Source organism: Camelus bactrianus, chromosome 26, assembly GCF_048773025.1.
Source record: "Camelus bactrianus isolate YW-2024 breed Bactrian camel chromosome 26, ASM4877302v1, whole genome shotgun sequence".
NCBI classification, from domain to species: domain Eukaryota; kingdom Metazoa; phylum Chordata; class Mammalia; order Artiodactyla; family Camelidae; genus Camelus; species Camelus bactrianus.
This window is the reverse complement of record NC_133564.1, coordinates 33,696,875-33,718,529: the sequence shown is the minus strand read 5'-3', so window position 1 is coordinate 33,718,529 and position 21,655 is coordinate 33,696,875. Positions and strand designations below refer to the sequence as shown.

Below are 21,655 nucleotides of genomic sequence, written 5' to 3'. Positions count from 1 at the left end.
AACTGCCCCCTCTTGACAAAATCTCCCTCCCAATTTCAAAGGACAAGACCTGACAAGGCTGATGCCAAGGACTCGTCTCCTTTATGGGACCTTTCCAACATCTCCCCTTGGGTGATGACGACTCCCTGCCCTGATGGTCAAGGCTCTCCCCATTCTGTGGCCTATGCCCAGCACAACACCCAGAGTGACGTGTCCAAGGTAGTTCATTTGGTTTTGCTTTTTAAATTTAATCGATGCCATTCAAACAGGTGTTAAGTAACTCCTACCAAGTTTCTCAGCCTTGCTACTGGCCTTTCGGGCTGGGTAGCCCTATTATGGGGGGCTGTGGCATGCCTGGTGCCACCTCAGGTCTCCACTCACCAGATACGAACAGTAACCCCTCCCCACTGAGCCACAACCATCAGAGATGTCCTTGGACACTGCCAAATGCCCCAGGGGGCAAAAGCATCTCTGGCTGAGAACCATCACTTCATACAGTAATTATATCTTATAATTAAAAGACCTAAACCTTTATCAGTTTAGTTCCAAAGCCATATTTTTACAAAGATTCATTTCTGGCAACCCATACATACATAATCTGTTCATAATTATATCTGAAAGAGTTACCATGGGTTTTTCTCTTCCCTCAGCTAGTTTCCTCTTTTTATGTATGTGTTTATTTCGATCAACTTCTACATCACCGTACACATTTGATACGTCCTCGAGAAGAACCAGTGGAACCTGGCTGGGGGCATTGGGACCTGCGGATGGACGGAAAACAGTAACACTGAGAAATGTAGCAAGGAAAAGAGTAGTTCATATCAAGCAGATGTCTACTCAACTGTCACCTAAAAATGTGTCATTAAAAAAAAATGTTCGCTATGATCCCAATTAGGCACATAAATAAGAATACACACACAGAATATAAGAGTGCACGGATATACACCAAATTGCTAATAAAAGTTCTCTCTCAGCGGCGGACTACAAGCCAAAGTTCCTTCTTTGTGTTTGTTCTTACGTATCTACAATTTTTTTTTTCCCAATGATCATGAATCATAAAATCAGCCAAAAACGTGAGACTGCGAAGCGACATGTGCTTTATGGTTACGAATTCCAAACAAATCTAAATATTGGAAAGACTACAGGTAATACACAAAAATGAGTGCTGTGTTACACTGGAAATACTGCGGGTGGTTTCACCCTCTTATTTTTCTATTTTTCTAGAATTTATATGCATATGTATTATTTTTAAAAATCTTGACTGCAAAGTGTTTGGAAATCTACTTCACTACTTTGCTACATCTGCTACTTTTTCAAAACAGAGGCATTCAATATCTGTATTTGGTCTCACAGAACCAGTATATCCTTTGATGTAGAACTTTTTATGTACTGACATAAAAATCAACAACTAATAAAAGCGCAGGCATCACCCTGCGGCCACCTGGACCCAAGAACAGGGTTAAGGTAAGCATTCTCATCTTCCTCACCCTCCCCAGTGAGGCCAGCACTTTGGGACCCTCTAAAATTCTTAAACCAACCTTGGAATAGAGACGGCTGTATGCTGCTGACATACTGGAATGCGTTCTTAAAGAAGACCAGCATCGTGGAATAGACCACTTGGTTTTTGTATTTGGCATGAGCTTCGTTATCAAAGTTGTTCATGTATCTGCAGAGATCCTTCATTCTATGCAAAATATCGCCATAGCTTCTGAAAGATGAAGGATGGTCAAAGTTATTGGAGTACTCTGGGCTGGTCGGCCAAGGGTCTAAGCAAGCAACAACAGAACCATCACACTGACCAAACGTGGCTCTAGGTATGTAAAATTATTCCTCATCGTCTGAGTCTGGATGCATATTCCCCTTCTCATTCAGAGCAGTGAGGAAGCTGAGATTTTTAGGATGTTTAGGGACAAACATGCCAAGCAGTCTCTCTTCCCTCCTAACGCCAAGGAGTGCTTCACACTTTACATCAGCTTAAGAGTTCACTCTTCCAAGGGGAATCTTTTAATAAAGTGAAACACCATACTCTTCTGCATAAATACTGACTGCCACAGAATTTGCCTAGAGGGAGGTGCACCTACACATGACACGCTCTTAGAAAAGTGTTTTTGTTTTTCAAAAATCATGCTATCAAAAGATTTGTTACCCAATCCTAGAAATGAGCAAATTTTTTTTTTACCGTCTTCCTTTATCCATCTGCCATTCACATCTCATTCCAACAACATTCAAAATCTTAAACAGCCTCTCCCAAGGGTCCACAATCTGGGACGATTTTTCAGTCAGCCCTTCTATTATGTACTTCTGAGAGCTGCGCTTGCTAGGCGACATTAAATCAGATGTTTCTTGGGCACCTGAGATGTGAGAAAAAAGAAGCCTACGATTAACATTCCTACTTACTATCTACACTGTATTTAATCAAGAAAAAAACCGTCTGACTCTCCATTCAAAAGGCAAGAGCACAGAATCGCAACACGTCATGTGTTTTGTTCAAAGACCCACAACTGGCCGCTGGTATAGAAGGAAGTGACTTCTGTGCCGTGGAACATGGATGAAGCTACTCTCACAGATCAGCAGGTGGACTGTTCCAGCTGAGGGGTAAAATTGGTTCCAGGAAAGTCTCATCTCTTAACTGTAGTGTTTTTTGCATAGGAATCGTCTTTTAGAAAGATTAGTATGCACCCGGAGGAGAATAATCAGAATGTTGACAGACTTCTAAGCTTGAAGTTTTATAAAATGAAAAATAAAAGGAAATGAAAGAAATTGCAGATTCCCGCTCACCTTGATGCTGATTCTCTGTCTGAGTAGACCTAGTGACATAGTTGATATAAAACTCAGCTGCTTTGTTCAAGTACTTATATAATAAATTGGCCGGCAACCGAACGTCATGGTTGTTAATTATTAGAGGAAGGACATCACAAACTGTTGAAGAGGAAAAATGAGCAAAAACCAATTAAGTTGCTTGTGTACTCTAGGGTTCTGGCAAAAACAAAATTTATTTTAGGGTTCACTTAATACGTCTCTAAAATACATAAGAAAAAAACCCTTATGGCACGTTTATTTTAAAACCGCTGAGCAGAGGGACACCAGTGGACGGAGTCAGCAAGGAAACACACAGGCAGACTCTACATGATGGGTGGTGTCTGGGCGGCAATGCACATGTCTTGTCTATTACTATGCTTCGTACTGAAATATGTGGTTACACATAGTCTTTCACGGGTATCAACCATTACATAACAAGACTTTAGAAACTGCTTAAAGTGCTTTCTGGACTGAAAAAGTAAACAAAAATTTAAGTTCCATAATATGAAAAGTCCCTCTGCTTTCCCCAATGACCTTATTTCTCTAATGACACTTACCCCAGCATATTCTACTTACATAAGGAATTAATACAAAATGTAATTTTTCTTACCAAACAACTTTCGAAAGCAGTTAACGGGAGATTCTTGTTCTTCAATTGTTTCGGCCTCTAACAGCGCCTCCCCGAGGCCAACCTGTTTCAAAGCACAAGCAATCGTTTCAATGTGTTACAGGTTCAGGTGCCAGACTAACATGAAGGAAGAGCGTATTTTATTTACCACACAGTCTCTAATTATTCAAATGTCCCCAAGAAACACATAATCTCACTTTAAAGGCTAAAATACTAAAGAATGCATCAGCTATACACCCTGGACGGGAACCCCACGCTCACCTGACCACAGACTAGTTGGTCTGGGTTATTCTTCTCTGAACTAGTACAATTAAAACACTAAAAGAACGTCTAAGAGACTTAAAGGAAGCACTGGAACTAGTCAGAATAACAGAGACGTACAGATGTTTCTAAGAAATATGGAAACGAACTGTAGTCTCTACATCAAGATGTATTCTATAGGGGAGGGTATAGCTCAGGGGCAGAGTGCGTGCCTAGCATGCACAAGGTCCGGGGTTCAATCCCCAGTGCCTCCACCAAAAGTGATAAATAGATAAACCTAATTACCTACCCCCTGCAAAATTTTAAAATTTATAAACCTTATTACCTATCCCCCAAAATTAAAAAAAAAATTAAAAAAAGTTCAGTGGTAGAGTTCATGCCTAGAATGCACAAGGTCCTAGGTTCAATCCCCCATACCGCCATTAAAAATAAATAAATAAACCTAATTACCTCTTCCCCTTTAAAAAAATTGTTTTAGAAAATGTATTACGTAGGCAAAACTTAGTACTTTCAAGAGTTGCCAGGAGTAGCCAGTCAGACAGCCTGGACGATGCTGGACAGAGCCATTTGAGTCTCAAGGCCACTTCTCCATCACTAATGTCCTAGCACCATAGAAAGTTGGCTTATGAAAATCCCCCGAGCCATCCGTGTTATCTCCCTTGCAATCACCTGGGGCTGCGTGGGTTGGGGGAGGGGTGAATGAGGTGAAAGATGACATGAGACCAAAAGTGAAAAGTCAGACTAATGATCAGAGTGTCCCAGGCTGACTAGTGTCTTCCCCCAAATTCATGTCCATTCAGAACCTCAGAATGTGACTTTATATATTTTTATCTTATAAAAAAAGGTCTTCATAGATGCAGTTAGTTAGGATGAAGTCATACTGGATCTATCCAATGACTGGTACCCGTATAAAGCCATGTAAAGACACAGGGACCCAGACACACGAAGAAGGCCATGTCACAGCAGAGGCAGAAATGCAGTGATGAAGCCACAAGGCAACAAATGACAAGGACTGCTGGTGAGGAGCCATGAGAGGTACCTGGAGCAGTCTTCCCTGGAGCCTCCCCAGGGAGCACGGCCCTCGCCACACCTTGCTGTTGGACTTCTAGCTTCCAGCACTGAGACAGAATAAACTTTGGCTGTTCTAAGGCACCTAGTTTCTGGTACTTTGTTATAGAAGCTAAAATCCAGAGGTACAGAGAAGGTTAACTGGGGCCAGCAGCCAGAAAAGTAGTGAGGGAAGGGATCAGCAAGTTTGAATTAAGAGAGTTAAGGATGTGACTCCCACCTCTCCCACTGGCCGGCTATGGGAAGTTACCAACACATTTAAGACTCCATTTCATCACCTCTGAAGTCACATACTCTCTATCTTAAGGGATCTGAGGAGCACAGGACATACCTAACACGTACCAGTGCCGGCCAGTAGCTCTCAATATCGTTAGAGATGTGAGGAGCGGGCAGAGTAGATGGAAGACAGTGTCCACAGCACAAGCACGTGAAAAACGTGCCTCGTAAGACTACAAACTAAGGCTCTCCTTTCAATTCAAACACACTGTGGAACATCCTGGAACAGGTTACTTTCTTATTAAACCTCACTGTATTTTACCAATCCCAGATAAGCAGCACTGTCAAAGCCTGGTGCTGTCTCCTTACACTGGTAAGATGACTTCTACTGGAGATTCAGAAAGTTTGGTAACAATGACACCCTTTTAGATTTACTGACAAAGACTCCTCGGTTTGATCTTACCCAGTGGTTCTCAGAAGTTCTGCTTTACAGTAATACACACGATAGCTTCTTAAATATACTTGTGAGTCCACTGATCAATTGCAATTTTTTTTTGGCAGGGGGAGGTCATTAGGTCTCTTCATTTATTATTCATTTTTTGTTTTTTATTTTAATGGAGGTTCTGGGGATTGAACCCAGGACCTCGTGCGTGCTAGGCATGCGCTCTACCATTTGACCTATATCGTCCCCCACAATGGTACTTCTTTTTAAGAAAAAGGAAAGGATCAAATCTTACCCCATGTTGCACCACCGTTTCAGGGAAGCGTCTCAAAAGTAGAAGCAACATTTCTGATCGTTCCAAAGTGTTGAAGCATTGTTCTGTAACCTTTAGTAACATTTCACACTGGACCCGGCCAGGAAGAGTTTCAAATAAACCTGAAGACAACACATCTCACTTTTAAAAGTTTCTCACAAAGAAAACACAGAAGCGCAAGTGCAAGTAAGGCGTTATCGTGCACAGAACACTATACACCAAGGGAAGAATCACTATTGTTGGGTTTCTCCTACAACCTGGAAGGCTTTGGGTCAGACAGTATTGGGCAAGCGAGGTTTGCAGAATGACCAGAAAATATTTAGAGGCCTTACTGGATCCAGAAGAGAAGAACGGTGTGTAGGAAGGGTCACAATGGTGCTTGTTGCTGGCTGACATAAAAAGCACACACTTAAGTTGAAATAACCTAAATAATCTACTTTCTTTTTTATGCAAAATCTGAAATCTTGGATTGGCTACAGCAACCAACACAGAGTGAAGGTTAATGGGAAAGGTCATAAGTTACTGCAAGTTTCTCTCCTGTTTTGTGGAGATCTACAGAAGCTTTTTGATTACTGTAGAACTTGTTGAAAAATATATTCAGTTCCCAAGGCTAACTTTGTATCCATATCCTTTAAAGGAAGCTTAAAGGGTTCTAAGCAAATGCTCAAGGGACCAAGCGACGTCATTTGTACAGGCTTCAGTTGCCAAGAACAAAACCTACACATGGGCACCGATACCAAAGACGTGACTTTTTTGTGAAATTACTACACAGAAGTTGGTAAGCCAGAAATAATTAATTCATACACTATTAAGTTCCCACTTCATTCTTACTTCTTAAAAACTGTGTTTGTTTATCCTGTGAGTCGTTTCTTAATGCTGATGTAATAATGCTGATTTCTCTCCACACCACCGGCTGATCTGGGAAATTCACAAACCTATTTTTAAAACGAATGCATTAAAGTGTCAGAGTAATATAGTATCCAAAAAAGAACGTAAAACATTAGCATTGGAGAAAAGCACTTTTTACTTTATTCCAATGGGATACATAGATGTACCAAGACAAACCAAAACAAAGATATAAAAATAAAAACTAAGAAAGTCTTTAGAGGTTTTTTTATAAGTGAAAAGACAAGTGACCATAACATGTAAACCACTCCTAAATAGCAACAAGAAAACACACACACACACATCCTCCCACACAAAAGGAAAAACTGGAAAAGGCAAATCACAGGAAAAATATACAAAAAGCCAAACAAAACATTTGAGAAGATACTCAGCCTTATTAGTAATACAACACAAATTTCTAAAAATAGCAAGACACCATTTCCTCCTATCAGGCAAAAGGTAATATCCGACAGAAAGCCTGATAATATCCAATGTTGCCAAAGGTGTGGGAAAACAAGCACTCTTACACATCATCAGTGGAGATGACAACTGGCACGGTATTTTTTTGAGAGTATTTGACAGTGTATCAAAATTTTAAATGTGCATACCCTCTGAAGAGGAAAATCTATGTCTAAGAACCTATTCTACAGAAAGACACCAAAATGTGAGTACAAAATTGCTTACTGACATTCCAAATATAATTTCAAATAACTAGAAACTAAATATTCACCAATAAAAGAGTGGTTATGAAATGCTATGTAGGCACAGGGAACCATATTCAATATCTTGTAGTAACCTCTAATGAAAAAGAATAGGAAAACGGATATATGTATGTATATGTATGACTGAAACTTTATGCTGTACACCAGAAATTGACACATTGTAACTGACTATACTACAAAAAAAAAAAAAAGAAGAAATGCCATGCAGTCATGAAAAAGACTGAAGTAAATTCCCTCCACCCTGACATGGAAAAGGGTCCATCCTCAAGGCGGGTGATGTAAGCAGTATGCCATAGCCCCTCCCCACAAAACCACTGAGATGTATCAGGTATATATGTACACAATACACACAGAACTTAACTCTGGTTCAGTTTAGGAATGCCTTTCACTTACTGTTCTCTGTATTTCGGTTATTGTTTGAACTTCTGCGAAGAGCCCGTCTTATTTTCCAAAATAAAGTATTGGACAGAACGGTTTTAACGAGAATAAAACCTAAGAAGACTTCTCTCGAGAAAGCATGTCAGCAATTAAGGGAAGGCCTAGACTCATGACTACGGACGCTTTAGGTACCAAACCTGCAGATGAACTTGAAGATCTTCCCCCAACTCCCGCTTCCACAGACAGGCACAAAATCTCGTGAGAGACCCAGGCTAGCGTCCCCACTCACATGTCGTAGAGCAGTCTCCCGGCAGTGGCCGTCCGCTCCGCATTGCGCTCGATGCTGTACATCTCATACTGCGACAGGGACCAGACGCAGGGGTCAGGCCCTCGGGCCCGGGCTGGGCTGGTCCTGCCCACCCCACTCCCACCCCGCCTGGGAGGTCCTGAGAGTTCGGCATCACTAGGTGACACGGGGCTCAGGAGAGGGGCCCTGGGCTCACGTCACCCCTCGGTTGCCAGGATTGGTGGAGTTAGGGCTGGAAAGTAGCAGGTGCCGAACGGATGGCGGTCCTCATTATCAGGAGTATTGGCTACAGCTGACGTGTAACCCGTGTGTCGGTTTGAGAGATTCGCGTTATTGATACACTTACACTCTGTGCTGATTGTCCACGTAGGGCATTTACTCCGTACAGAGCCACAGCACAGCGCTGCCGCCTCCGTCCACCCCACTGTGCACGAGCTCTCCACAGCTCATTCATTCACCCGGGTCTCGTGGGAACCTCCAGCACCACCCCTCCCACCCCCAGCCCTCCGCCTCTCCCACCCCCCGGGCCTCCCACTCCCCGACCCCCGCCTCTCCCACCCTCCGCCCCCAAGGCGGCCCCCCCGGGCCCAGGAGCCAGCGGGCGGCCCTTCCCCGCGGCCCAAGGCGTCGTCCAGGCCACAGAGAGCGTACCGCTCCCCTCGTCCCTACCGGCCCCGGCCCGGAGGGGGCCCCGGCGTCTCCGGTGCCGGCCTCGCGGAGGAGGCCGCGGCGACGGCCTGGGCGGGAGGCGGGGAAAGCCGGAAGGCGCGCTCCCACGTGCGCGCTCCGCCGGGCCTCACCTGGATGTTGAAGTCGGCGGGGTAGAGGCTGCGGGCCGTGATCAGCCAGGCCTTGGCGGCCCACAGGTCCTGCTGCACCAGCTCCCGGGCTCGCTGCACCAGGAACTCGCAGTCGCCCTGGGCCGACATGACCCGGGCGGCGTCGGGCGGCCTGAGGCGACGGGACCTGGCGGCTGGGAGACGCCGCCGCCGCCGCCGCCGCCGAGAACGCTACTGCGCATGTCTGGGGTCGCGCGGACGCCGCACGCTGGTTCCGGAAGAGCTTCCGGGTTTTGTGAGCCGCCTCCTGGGGTCGGCTCTCCACCTCCGCCAGGCCCCTTCCTCCTTGGAGGAGCTGGAGTGTTCGTCCCGCCTCCTCCAGGTCGCCTCCAAGACGTGGAGAAACGGATTCTCACTCCCGCGGGCCCGGGGTGGGTGACCCTGGTGCAGCCACGGAGCATGCGCGAGCCCGGTGCCGGCGGCGAGGGGACGTGGACGCTCAGTCCAGGATCAGACGGTCCTGGGCTGTCCTCAGGCTTGGAGCCGGGACACGGCTGGGAAGAAGCTGGGGAAGAGAGGGCACAGGGCGGCGGGGGAGGCCCCTCGGCCTCCGGGGCATCGCCGGATTCGGTGCACCGGTTTCTGTCCGGTGGTAACGCTGGGCTGGGGCCTTGCACCCTCAGTTACGGCCCCATCTCATGTTTGTTGCGCCTTTATTCCCTGGTTTCTCCAACATTTATTGAGCAGTTGGAGTATTGGTACTTGGCAAGTGCTTTGCTGCGTACTGGGGAGCTGCAGAGACGATTATCCTGTTCCAGCATGGGCTTTACAGAGTTAGGGACCAGTGACCTACAGAAAATAGATGTTTTAACGATCTCCAGCCGGAATCAGTGTCATTTTTACCAAATGAAAACAAAAATAATCTTGCTCTGGTGAAGGGGGGCCGCGCCGAAGGAAGCAGTATTTATTTGCCTAATAGGAAGAGTGTGCCAAAATGTGGGTTCTGAATAGTTAATTGGCGTTTTCAATCCAAGGTCTATATACAGAAATTTTAGCAAGTTGTAGTACTTCTGATATCTTCTATTTTATACCAACAGATTAGGTATTCAAAGCTGATTTGTTTTTTAAAAAAATAGAAATTACTATATACTTTTATACATGAAAAATTGTTGACTGTATTAAATAAGTATGAATATATACGATACTGCTGTGGACAAAGAATGTCGCCTGCCATTCCAGTAGATAACGAATGTTGCCCGCCATCAAGCCATAAGAAATTACCAAAAAAAAAAAAAAAAAAGTCTCCGGCTAAATATTTGCCCAGGTATCATACTGTCATCTTAAAGTACAGAAGGGAGGTACCACATTAAGCGAATTTACATCTTTCAGCCTCCTTGTCCTGATCTTGAAGTCTCACTGCGAATCTGGATACCTGGTTCACGTTTTCCGTGACATCTTCTAAGTCTCGTTAGCTGCCTAGCATCCAGCATCCAGCTCAAGCTCCTGTATTCAGTTCAATGATTTGTATTAAACTCGATATTGACTTCCACTTCGATATCTCAAGACCCATAAACACAATCTCTTGACTTTCCTGCCGTCAACTCCCTCCTTGCTTCTTTTCAGCGATTTCTTTGATTCTCTTCTCCCTGATTCTAGCTTGACAGACCTTGACATCTGCATTTCCCTCCTTCTCGGCTTGCTTCTTTCCTACTCAGGCTAAAGCCCGCTTGGACACTCAGCATGGTCAACATCTTTGCTTATCCTACCACTGTATCTACTCTTCAAATTCACAACCTTGGATCCAGCCTGTGGTGCATCTTCCTGGATGTTGTGACTGGCTTGAAACAGATGCAACAAACATATATTCAGTGAACACTGAGGAGGCTGCATTCTGTTGGAGAATAGCACACAAATGCGTAGACTGATGCAGCAATAAATTTCTGGTTTTTGTATCAGTCTGGGCTCTCAATGACTCCACCTCCCATTCTTTCAGTCAGTAACTCGATCTACAAACTGATGGGAGTCTGGAAATTGGGTACTCTCCATTAGTCATTCAACTGGGATTTCTGCTTACCTGTCTTACACTTTCTCTGATTTTACAGGTTAAGCCATACAGTGGTGGAGGATTGCCCATCTATTTTATTTCTGGGGACTTTATTTTTATTTTGGAGGGCGAGGTGATTGATTGATTGATTGATTCTCTGGGAAGGTACTGGGGATTGAACCCAGGACCTTGTGCGTGCTAAGCATGCACTCTACCACTTGAGCTATACCCTCCCCCCTATTTGCAGGAACTTTATGAATCAATTAGCCACTGCCACAGACCCTGAGAGCCAGAATTCTCTGAAGGCCACACAGTCCCTGTGATCATTTATGCTAATTCTGCTTACTTTGCTGGTCAAGGGCTGTCACCTGACCTCTGTCACACCCGGAGCCCATTATTCCTGTTGAAAGCAGGACACCCAAATTCTGGCAGCATCTCCCACCTGCATCTCTGGTCCACAGAGGGCAGTCAGCACAGCGATTTTTATGGAGGCTGGGACTCCCTTGAGTAATGCATTTTTGGGCCTCCTGGGTTGTACACTAGGAGTTGTGAGCAGACTCCACGTAATCAGGTAACTCCAACATTCTCCTCTCAGTAAGACATCATATTCTGTTCTCTAACATATGCTAGGAAAATTCCAGCATCTCCATCTAGGCCATCTGTGAACCAGGCTTCAGTCAGCCATAGAAGCAAACTCTTAAAAGAGCCATTTGGTACCTAATAGCCACTTCAGGACCAACGCAAAAGAGGAATCTGCAGCCATTGTAACAGAACCGAAAGAATTCAACATGTCTGTGGCGGCGGGAGATGCTGTCTGTAGCCTCTGCCAAGGCCTATTGAAGCAAAACAGGGCTGTTTGACAAGCAGTTCCTAGATTGCTAAATTTGGTCCTCTTTGATTTTATAATTTGTCCTATTATTACTGCCCTATTGTTCATTCTAAAGATCTTGTGGCTGTGAGTTGACAGAATCCTGCAATTCCTTTGGGATATATGTTTTCTCTTCCTGGAGTGGGTTTTGTAATTCATTCTTTAGACCATAGAGTAGTTTCTTTTCCTTTGGGGAAAAAAAAATGTTTTACTTGGAAGTAATTTCAAACTTACAGATAAGTGACCAGAATTAAAAACAGTATAAAAATTATCCATATACCGGTCAGGGGTTAAACTGTGTTCCCCCAAAACGGATTCTTATTTTTGTGAAAGAGGCTTGTTTTTAGGGTTCTGAATACGCTGACTGAACATTAGAGAAACTTTGGGAAGATTCTGGAAACACTGTGTTTGTGGTGTTCTGAATCTTGTAGTTGAATTTTCATTACAATCTGATGAATCACGTCAAGTCTATCCATCATAGGCTAGTAGGTTCTTGCTACAATTATTGCCTAAAAATTATCTCCGTTAAAGTGATGGAAACTGGCAACCATTTTATTTTGCTCACCAAAGTGTGAGTCAGAAATTCAAGACATTTCTGGCTTAGAAGGTCTCCCTTGGGACCTCTCATGTGATTGTAATCAGACGTTGGCTGAAGCTGCTGTCACCTGAAGACGCAACTGGGCTCAATGTCCCAGACGGCTGAGTCTCAGGGTGGTATTTAATGCTGTCTGTGAGCTGGTCATTCAGCCACAGCTGTTGACCGATGGCCTGCATGGGACCTCTCAGGATGGTGGTTTTACGACAGTTGGATTTCTTGCATGGTGGCTGACTTCCCCCAGACGGAAATTCCAAGAGAAGCAGGTGTCAGCTACGTGGGGTTTGATGACTCAGCCTCGGAAGTCTTAGGGCATCACTTCTGCCACACTCTATTTGTGGAAGCAGTTATAAGCCTGAGAAGACACGGGAGAGAGGGACAGAGACCCTAACGCTTGATGAGAAGGCTGTCAAAGACCAAAACAGATATGTTGAAATCTTAGCCCCAGTACCACAGAATGTAACTTTATTTGAAAATAGGGTCTTTATGAAGACAATCAAGTCTTCCACTTAAGGTCAGTAGCTTGGGCCCTAATTCAACATGCTTGGTGTCCCAGTGCAGTGGGGAAGTGTGGACGCAGAGGCGCACACACAGCGAGCACAGCACGTGAACACGAAGGCAGAGGTGGGCTGAAGAGTCTACAAGCCAAGGAACATAGTTGCGTTCTGATTTCAACCAGTGCCTTGAGCTGAAAGTTCAAGACACCAAGTTTACCTTTTTCAGAGCTGCCAATCTACTTGCTATTGTGACAGTCATCAAGTGATTTTCCAAGTCTTTCCCCTCTATACTCCACCCCGTGCCATGGCGGGCCTTACTTTGAGTGGTCCTGATGCCAGGGCGTGCTCTGGGTTTCCAGGGCTCCATGTCCCTCTGGTAGAGCGCATGTGGGAACCCCAGAATTCCACCCCGACAGTCTATTTTCTGAAATTACTCTTTAGACCATTTACTCTCTTGGGCAGGGTCCCAAGAGAGAGAAAACACACTCAAATGGATTTCTGAAAGGTCTAATGAAAGGGTTATATACAGCAGTGTGGACAGAGTTTAAGAGAACCCTCAGGGGATGTTGAAGGACACAGGAACTGGTTGGGGTTCATTGATTTTCCCTTCCATGGAGTTCTGTCTGATTAACTTTGGAATTTTGATGAAAATTTCTTTAAATAGTATTTCCACATCATTTTCCATCTCCTTCCTTCTGAAACTCTAACTACACATGTTAGACGTAGGACACTGTCCCACAGGTCATTGAGGTTTTGTTCTTTTTCTCCCTCCTAATATTTGACTCTTTATGTTTTAGTTTAATGATTTATTTTGAGCTGTCTTCAAGTTTATTAATCCTCTCTTCTGTTGTGTTCAATCTTCAGTTAATCTCATCCAGTGAATATCTGATTCCAGTTCTTGGTTTGTTTTTTCTTCAGTTTTAGAGTTTCCATTTGGAAATTATAAATATAAATTTTTATAACTCTCTTAAAAATTCCTTTTCATTTTTTCCATTATATCCATACTTAATTCTAGACTCTTTTACATATTATTATTTTTGTGTTTGAAGCATCTTTGTTGTGTGTTTCTATTGACAGTTTCTACTTTTTACTCTAGATCGCATTTTTCTTTCTTTGCATTTCTAGTAATTTTTGACTGTATGCTGGACACTTAATGATTGGTTTTAGGGGTTCTGGATCGTTTCATTTCCTTCAAAAGAGTTTTGAATTTTATTTTCCTGGAGATCGAAATGAAGGTGGACCACTTCGATCTTATTAAGGCTTAGTTCTTGGCGTTTTAAAGGTTGGTCTATTTCAATTTTGCCCTCAATTATAGGGCAAGATCTTGACTATCACGAGGTGGGCATTCTGGCGTCTTAACTGGAAGGCAAGGACGTTGACCAGTGTCTCTTCCTTCTGGTTGGGTCAGTGTCGCCCCAGCGCTGTGAAATCCCTTATAGTCCTTCTCAGCTTTCAGTCCCTCAGTAGTTTTTCTCTGCTAGGCTTTTCAGAGCTTCATCCTTCACATACATAGCTTCGCATCAGTAAAAGAATGCCAGGGGAACCTCAGTGCAGATTTTTGGGATTCCTTCTCTGTAGCTCCTTCCTTTCAGATAACTGCTCCCCAAATTTCAGCTGCCTTAGCAGCTCTGAATTCCAATCTGTTTTGTTATTGTTATTGTTATTGTTGTTGTTGTTGTTGTTTTGTTTCCCAGTGAGATTGCTTCCTGCTTGGCTTCCATTTTCCTGCACTAATTTTTTGAAAAATAACCCTGGAGAAGAAGTCTAGTGGATCTGGAGTTCACCTATAGGGTGTTTCCTTTCTCCCAAGCCCACAGCCCTCTGCTATATTCTTCCCAGTGCCTAAAGACAGTTCTTTTATATGTTTTCTAGTTTTTTAGTTGTTTAAACTGGGAATATAAATGCAATTTGAACTATTCCATCACGGCCAGAACCTGAAGTTACTTTAGAAAATCACTATGACCATTTATTTCATCATCAAGAAAAATTGTTTTCAGTTTGAAATAAATCCCACTTCTTATATTAAGTCTCCCTCAGGGGTAGTTTTTATTTATTTTTTCTTCGGATGTGTCATACTTTTTTGTTTCTTTGTGTGCCTTGTGATTTTTTTAATTGAAAACTGGACAAGTAAATCGTACAATGTGATAACTCTGGAAATCAGATTTCCCCCTTCCCTAAGTTTTGCTGTTTGGCCCTTTTTAAAAAAATTGAGATATAATTGATATATAATATTATACAGTTGATCCTTGAAGCTCCACCTCAAGGCAGGGTTAAGGGCACCCACTCTTTCCACAGTCACAAATCCGTGTGCAACTTATAGTCTTTCCTCTACATCTTTGGTTCTGCATCCTTGGAATCAACCAACCACAGATCATGTAGTACTGTAGTAATTACTATTGAAAATATCCCCCTGTAGGTGGACCCAGGCAGTTCAAATCCATGCTGGTCAAGGGTCAACTGTATTAGTGTCAGTGTACAACGTAATGACTTGATACGTGAATATATTGTGACTGATCACCCCAGTAAGACTGGTTAACATACATCACCACACATACCTACAGTGTTTCTTCTTGTGATGAAAACTTATAAGACAACTTTCTGAGCAACTTTCAAATATTGGATACAGTATCATTAATTATAGTCACCATGCTGCAAATTACATCCCTAGGACTAATTTGTTGTATAACTGGAAGTTTGTACCTTTTGACCCCCATCACCATTCTGCCCCTCTCCACACATACCTGACAACCATCAGTTTGTTCTCTTTGTCTATGAGTTCAGCTTTCCTATTTTTATTTTAGATTCCACATATAAGTGAGATCATACAGTACTTGTCTTTCTCTGTCTGACTTATTTCTCTTAGCATAATACCCTCAAGGTCCATCCATGTTGCCACAAATGGCAAGATTCCTTCTTTTTTATGGCTGAATAATATTCCATTGTATATGTACCACATTTTGTTTATCTGTTCAAACATTGATGGCCACTTAGATTATTTCCATGTCTTGGCCATTGTAAATAATGGTGCAATGAACATGGAGTTGAAAATATCTTTTTGAGGAGTTAGTGTTTTTGTTTCCTTAGGATAAATTCTCAGAAGTGGGATTGCTGGATCATATGGTGGGTCTATTTTTAATTTTAAGAGGAACCTCCATTCTGTTTCCAGAGTGACTGCACCAGTTTACATTCCCACCAACAGTGCACAAGGGTTCCCTTTTCTCCACATCCTCATCAACACTTGTTATCTCTTGTCTTTTTGATACTAGCCATTCTAACAGGTATGAGGTGGTATCTCATTGTGGTCTTGATTTGTATTTCCCTGATGATTAGTGATGTTGAGCAACTTTTCATGTACCTATTGGCCATCCGCATGTCCTCTCTGGAAAAATGTCTATTCACTTCTTCCGCCCATTTTTAATCAGATTGGGTTGTCTGAGTTTCTCATACATTTTGGATATTAACCCCTTATCGAGTATATGTTTGCAAATATTTTCTTCCATTCAGTACGTTGCCTTTGCATTTTGTTGATGGTTTCCTTTGCTGTGCAGAAACTTTTTAGTTTGATATAGTTCCACTTGTTTATTTTTGCTTTTGTTGCCTTTGCTTTAGTGTCAAATCCAAAAAAAAAATCATCACAAAGACAGATTTCAAGGAGCTTACTGCTTATGTTTTCTTCTAGGAGTTTTATGGTTTCAGATCTTATGGTCAAGTCTTCAATCCATTTTTTGTTAGTTTTATGTCTGGTATAAGATAGTGGTCCAGTTTTATTCTTTTGCATGTGACTGACCAGTCTCCCCAGCACATTCATTGAAGAGGCTGTCCTTTCCTCATTGTAAATTTTGCAGGTTAATTGACCATATATGCATGGGTTTGTTTCTGAGCTCGCTATTCTGTTCCATTGATCTATGTATCTGTTTCTATGCCAATATCATAGTGTTTTATTACTACAGCTTTGTGATATAGTTTGACATCAGGAAGTGTGATGCCTCTAGCTTTGTATCTCTTTCTCAAGGTTGCTCTGGCTATTCAAAGTCTTTTGTGGTTCCATGTAAGTTTTAGGATTATCTTGTTCTTTTTAAAGAAACATTTTCTATAGATATCTCTGTGTCAGGGATCAGCTTGAAGCATGTAAACTTAAGGTCTTCTCAGGTCTTTTCTTAGCCTTCATGTTGGGCATGAGTGGTGACTTTCTAAATTTCCCTGTATGTGTAACTCATCCTTAAATGTCTGGCTTCCAAAAGGGGAAAAAGGGGGAAATGTAGGGAATAAAATAGCCACTGTCTCTTTAAATCCCCTGAAAGCTGCTACACGTGGAGAAGCATGAAACAATGGTGCTGGGAAATGCAGCTGGCCGCCTGCCTCTGTGTCTGCCTCTGTGTCTGCCCCTGCATCTGCCCCTCCCTGAGCAGAGGCAGCTATTGGTGATCAGAACACGGAGCGCTGATACTTGATGAACAAAGTCCTTATTGCCACTCTGGCTCCTGCAAGCGGCTCTAGGAACGCTGGTACAGCTGGCTGCCACAGGGCTGGGAGTGGGAGGAACGCATAGCCACCACTGCACTAGGCTGAAATTGACCAAAATTAACCACAATTTACCAGCTCGTCCTCCCTTGCAAGCTGCAAGCCTTGGAATCGACTATGAAATTCTAAACTAATTACACAAGACAGATTTTGCCAAAACCACTTTGCCCAGAGGGAGAGACAAATTCCTAACACTTCCTACACTACCATCTTTCCTGCCATCCAGGCTTATTTAGTCTCGCATCCTGGCACCGTTCATCTTAAATTCTCAGTGTCAACATTCTGATTTAATAGTTATAAAAACTGACTGCAGGTTGCTGGGAGGAATTTAAAATTATTGAGAGTGATAGCTGGAAATTAATTCTTATACACGCTTTAAGGTCTCCCTCAAGTTACATTCCAAATCATGCAAAGGCGTATTTGGTATCTTGGCCAAAAGGAAGCACGTTTGTGTGTGTAAATAAAATAAAGAGCATAGCAAAGCACTAGAAGAAGAATTGAGATCTTGGGGAGTTGAGCTTAGAGACCATCCCAAACCATCTGATTTCCACTATAATAACAGTTAAAAAAGGGTAGCATAAATTTAGGTCAGATTCTTATATTGTCGTGTGGTAACGTCTATCACAGGACAGCGTACTCAGGCAGGGTCCCAGGAATGAGGACTCTTTACCCAAAGTCGTGCTCCTCTCGTGCTAGGCATCCTCTTAAGGCTTCATCCTAATTTTAAATCAATTTTCCTTGATTCCTTACATCATTTTTACATCATCATCCATTTTGTTATTTTCATAAGGGCTTGATTGATTGCTCCGATTAGATGGCATGCTCTTTGAGGTCAAGCATCGTGTTTTAGTTCTTTCCAATGCAACACACTATTGGGATCCGTTGTTAGTCAATTAATATTTTACTATTAATTTTTCAGAGCATGAGAAAACTGAGAACTTTTAACGTGGGATTTGTCAAGATGCAAATACTTTTATTTTGGAAGCCGCTACACTAATAGGAGTTCTGATGGGAGTGAAAGCAGAAATTTTTCTTGATATAAGAGTATGATTTCCTAATTTTGGCACAAGCATCTCTCATAATTTTGTTCCTGCTGGATCCTGTTTGGCACATTAATAATTTATTAATTCATTGATGTGTATATGGGTTGATAACTGGATGTATTAAATTTGGTGGCAAGGCGTTCAACAAAATAAATGTAACCATTGCAAATTGTAAGAGGACACGATTACTCAATTTTAGTTCTAGAACATCTTGGAATAGTTTGAGACTCATTAGTATAAATCATCCAAACATCCCATACATTTAACAGCTAAACATTCAAACTTTATTCCCTAGAGAGTACCTTTTGTAAAACCCATTGTCTGTATTCATGAGAATTAAGAAACAATTAATCTTGTGCAAATAATCCATAATCATTATAGAAAATTAGGAAGTGCAGAAAAGTACACGGAAGAAAAATATAAATCACTCGGAAATTACTGTTACTACCACGATCTGTTATTAAAATTTTCCCCACTCATATTCTATTATTTTAAAGAAAAAGTGAATAATCCAATAGAAAAAAGGTGGGCAAGAGGTTAGAAGAGGCTCTTCATAAAAGACTGTGTCCAAGAGGCCAAGAAATCAATTAGAAATAAGGATAATGCAAATTAAAATCATAAGATACTGCTCTATCGTCATACCACTACTGAGATCAAGAAAGATGGACACTGACCAGGGTTATAAAGGATGGGGAACAGTAGAAGCTCTCACCCACGCTGCTGATGAGAGAGTCAATTGGTTGCAGGCAATTAGGAAAACTGACGTCGTCTAGTATCGTTGCCTTAGCAATCCCAGCCCTAAATATTTTCTCAACTGAGTGTGTGTTCCTATGCAGTAAAAGGTATATAGAAACGTGTTTGTAGGAGCATTATCCATAATAGCCCAAAATGTCCTGTAAGAGCAGAATGAATAAATAAATTGTGGTCTCTTCATGCAAGTACTTGGGCTATCCGCATCCTGATACACAGCACTGAAAAACGGCCACTCTCTCCAGCCTCAGGGAGTGGAAGAGGCCAGACACGAAGTGCCCACACCATGAAATCCCTCTCACAAGAAGTTTGACAACAGACGAAACTAAACCAAAGCATTCACTGATAATGCGCACAAGTGGTCAAACTATAAAGAAAAGTAAGGGCATGATTACACTCATATCCAGGCTGTGGTTCATTTCAGGAGGAGGGAGGGGTGGAGACTGGGAGGTGGCAGAGGACACTATGGGATGCTCGAATAGTTCTATTTCTGGACCACGTGGTGATTACAAGGTATGCACTTTGGGATAAATCATCTCTACCTATTTCTTTCGTATACGGTTCTTGTGCATGTAATATCGAACAATAAAAATATTTAAAAGGAAACAAAAGTATGGCACTAGACGCTGCTGTGAAATTTGCTTTTTACAAAACAGCATCTTATTAACATTTTCAACACCATTAAGTCTTCTACTTTTTATGGCTACTTAGTATTCCTTGAATTAGTTAATAAGTTCATTATTATTGGACGTGTAATTGTTTCTAGTTTTTTAAAATATAAATAATGGTTTGCTAAATATCTTTGTAAATATCCCTTTTCAGATGTTCTTTTAGATACATTCTTAAATGTATGCTTTCATTCTTAAATGTTGCCGAATTACTCTAACTCCTCTCTTTCTTCTTTAGGAAGGGAGGCCAATGAGAATAATTTGTAATAAGAAAGATAATTAGAAACTTTGTTTTTTAAAATTAATCTATTTTCTTTATTGAAGTGTAATTGATGTACACCACCATGTTGGTTTCAGGAGTACAAGGTAATGATTTGATATCTGTATGTATTGCAAAATGATCACCACAATAAGTCTAGTTAATATCTTTTGGGAAACTTTATTTTTAAATGATGTTTTTAAGCCTATAATTAAACTCAAAGTTTTTTCTTCCTAGGTAAGAGGGTAACTCAAAAAAGGTGGTTCTTAGGATGGCCTGAGGGTTTTTTTTTTTTAACTTGATTATTTTGAAGCTAGCCTACCCAGATAATAGTGTTGCTTCTTTTATCTATTTGCTTGAGTCTGAGGCTCTCTCTCTCTTTCAGTTGCTGAGATTGCTGACATTTCCCCAGCTGGTTTATTGATTCACTAAAAGAGGACTCATCCATCTGTGCTGGGTAATTGTGGAGAGTAAAAAAAAAAAAAAAAAAAAAGGTAGAAAACAAGATCCCTGCTATTTTGTACACTCCCAAGTCTAGTAAAAATAAAAAAAGTTGTTAACATTTCCAATTGCAGCCAGTCCAGCTGACTTGGAAGAAGCCAAAAATCAAACCCAACTGAGAGCATTCTCTCTCTGCTTTAATTTCCGCTTCACAGACATTAGTGGAGTCTGCGTGGTTGGTTGTAACTGATCTATTGTAGAAGCTAAACACAGGTACATGCCTTCCTGTGTGTTGTGTCAGTTGCATACAGTTGTCCAGAGGTTTGTTTTCTTTCCTTTTTTTAAAATATATCTTTATTGAAGCACAGTCAGCAAAGGTTTGTTTTCTTAATAGAGTTACTTCTGGTTAAACTGACTTTTCATTTTGCACGTGGCTGTTGAACTCAGACTCCAGTTAGAAGGATTTAGCCCATGAAGTCATCCACCTTCCTCTTTGCAGCTCTTGCCAGTGGGAGTTTTATTCCTTCGTATGAGTGATTTTGGCCCCAGGAAGCTTTTTCCCACTCCGATCGATTTCTGAGCAAGCTTGCTTGGGCCCCCTCAGGTTCCAGCTGTTGGAGATTTTTGGCCTGTTGCAATATCTTTCATATTACTCAATAAAGGGAACCAAATGTGTAAGACTCGCTAGCTTTCAGCTTGGATTTTTTTCTAGTTCTTTTGTTTGGATTCATTTTTATTGTCCACTGACGTTATTTTAATGGGCCATTTTCGGGGAGATTAATTATACCCCCGACACATCTGTTTTCCCATTTGAAAATATTCTTTCTGGGACAGGAGTGGAAAATAATAGAAAACAGCTCACACAGCTGTCTTAGTTACCAAGACAACAAACTGAAGAAATAACTGGGTTTTCTCTTTCTCTGAACTACCTTCCAAATACAGTAATCTCCATCCTAAAGGCTATGAATCTGTTTGAGGTTACTAGTTGAGCAGTTACTGAATTAACTTTTTAGCCTGAGTTTTGTGTGCCCTAATGATGGTCTGAGAACAAAGCAGTTTTTGTATTTTCTTCAAGTTTACTTTTAAATTATTTTAAAAAATTACACAGGTAATGAGAGTGGGAGGTATAGCTCAGGGGTAGAGCACATGCTTGGTGTGCATGAGGTCCTGGGTTCAATCTCCAGTGCCTCTG

The 21,655-nt window shown here is 42.0% G+C and overlaps 1 protein-coding gene and 1 non-coding gene across 7 annotated transcripts in view; one reads left to right on the top strand and one right to left on the bottom strand.

Moving 5' to 3' along the window:
* The window catches only part of INTS10 (integrator complex subunit 10), a 32,926-nt gene extending 23,895 nt beyond the window's left edge, over positions 1 to 9,031 (bottom strand). For 4 of the 6 annotated variants that reach the window (XM_074353863.1, XM_074353865.1, XM_074353864.1 and 1 more), the window contains exons 1-9: positions 8,799 to 9,030; positions 7,981 to 8,048; positions 6,538 to 6,641; positions 5,689 to 5,828; positions 3,389 to 3,470; positions 2,758 to 2,898; positions 2,159 to 2,330; positions 1,518 to 1,687; positions 607 to 740 (exon numbers count right to left, since the gene is read on the bottom strand). In XM_074353863.1, coding sequence (XP_074209964.1) covers positions 607 to 740; positions 1,518 to 1,687; positions 2,159 to 2,330; positions 2,758 to 2,898; positions 3,389 to 3,470; positions 5,689 to 5,828; positions 6,538 to 6,641; positions 7,981 to 8,048; positions 8,799 to 8,927 — 1,140 coding nt within the window. In that variant the 5' untranslated portion in view covers positions 8,928 to 9,030. Of the gene's footprint in view, positions 1 to 606; positions 741 to 1,517; positions 1,688 to 2,158; positions 2,331 to 2,757; positions 2,899 to 3,388; positions 3,471 to 5,688; positions 5,829 to 6,537; positions 6,642 to 7,980; positions 8,049 to 8,798 lie in introns of all 6 variants that reach the window. The other 2 variants (XM_074353862.1, XM_074353866.1) reach the window with 2 other exon arrangements.
* Positions 9,032 to 21,583: 12,552 nt separating this feature from the next.
* TRNAT-GGU (transfer RNA threonine (anticodon GGU)) lies at positions 21,584 to 21,655 on the top strand. The gene has a single exon. It is a non-coding gene; the product is annotated as a tRNA-Thr (tRNA).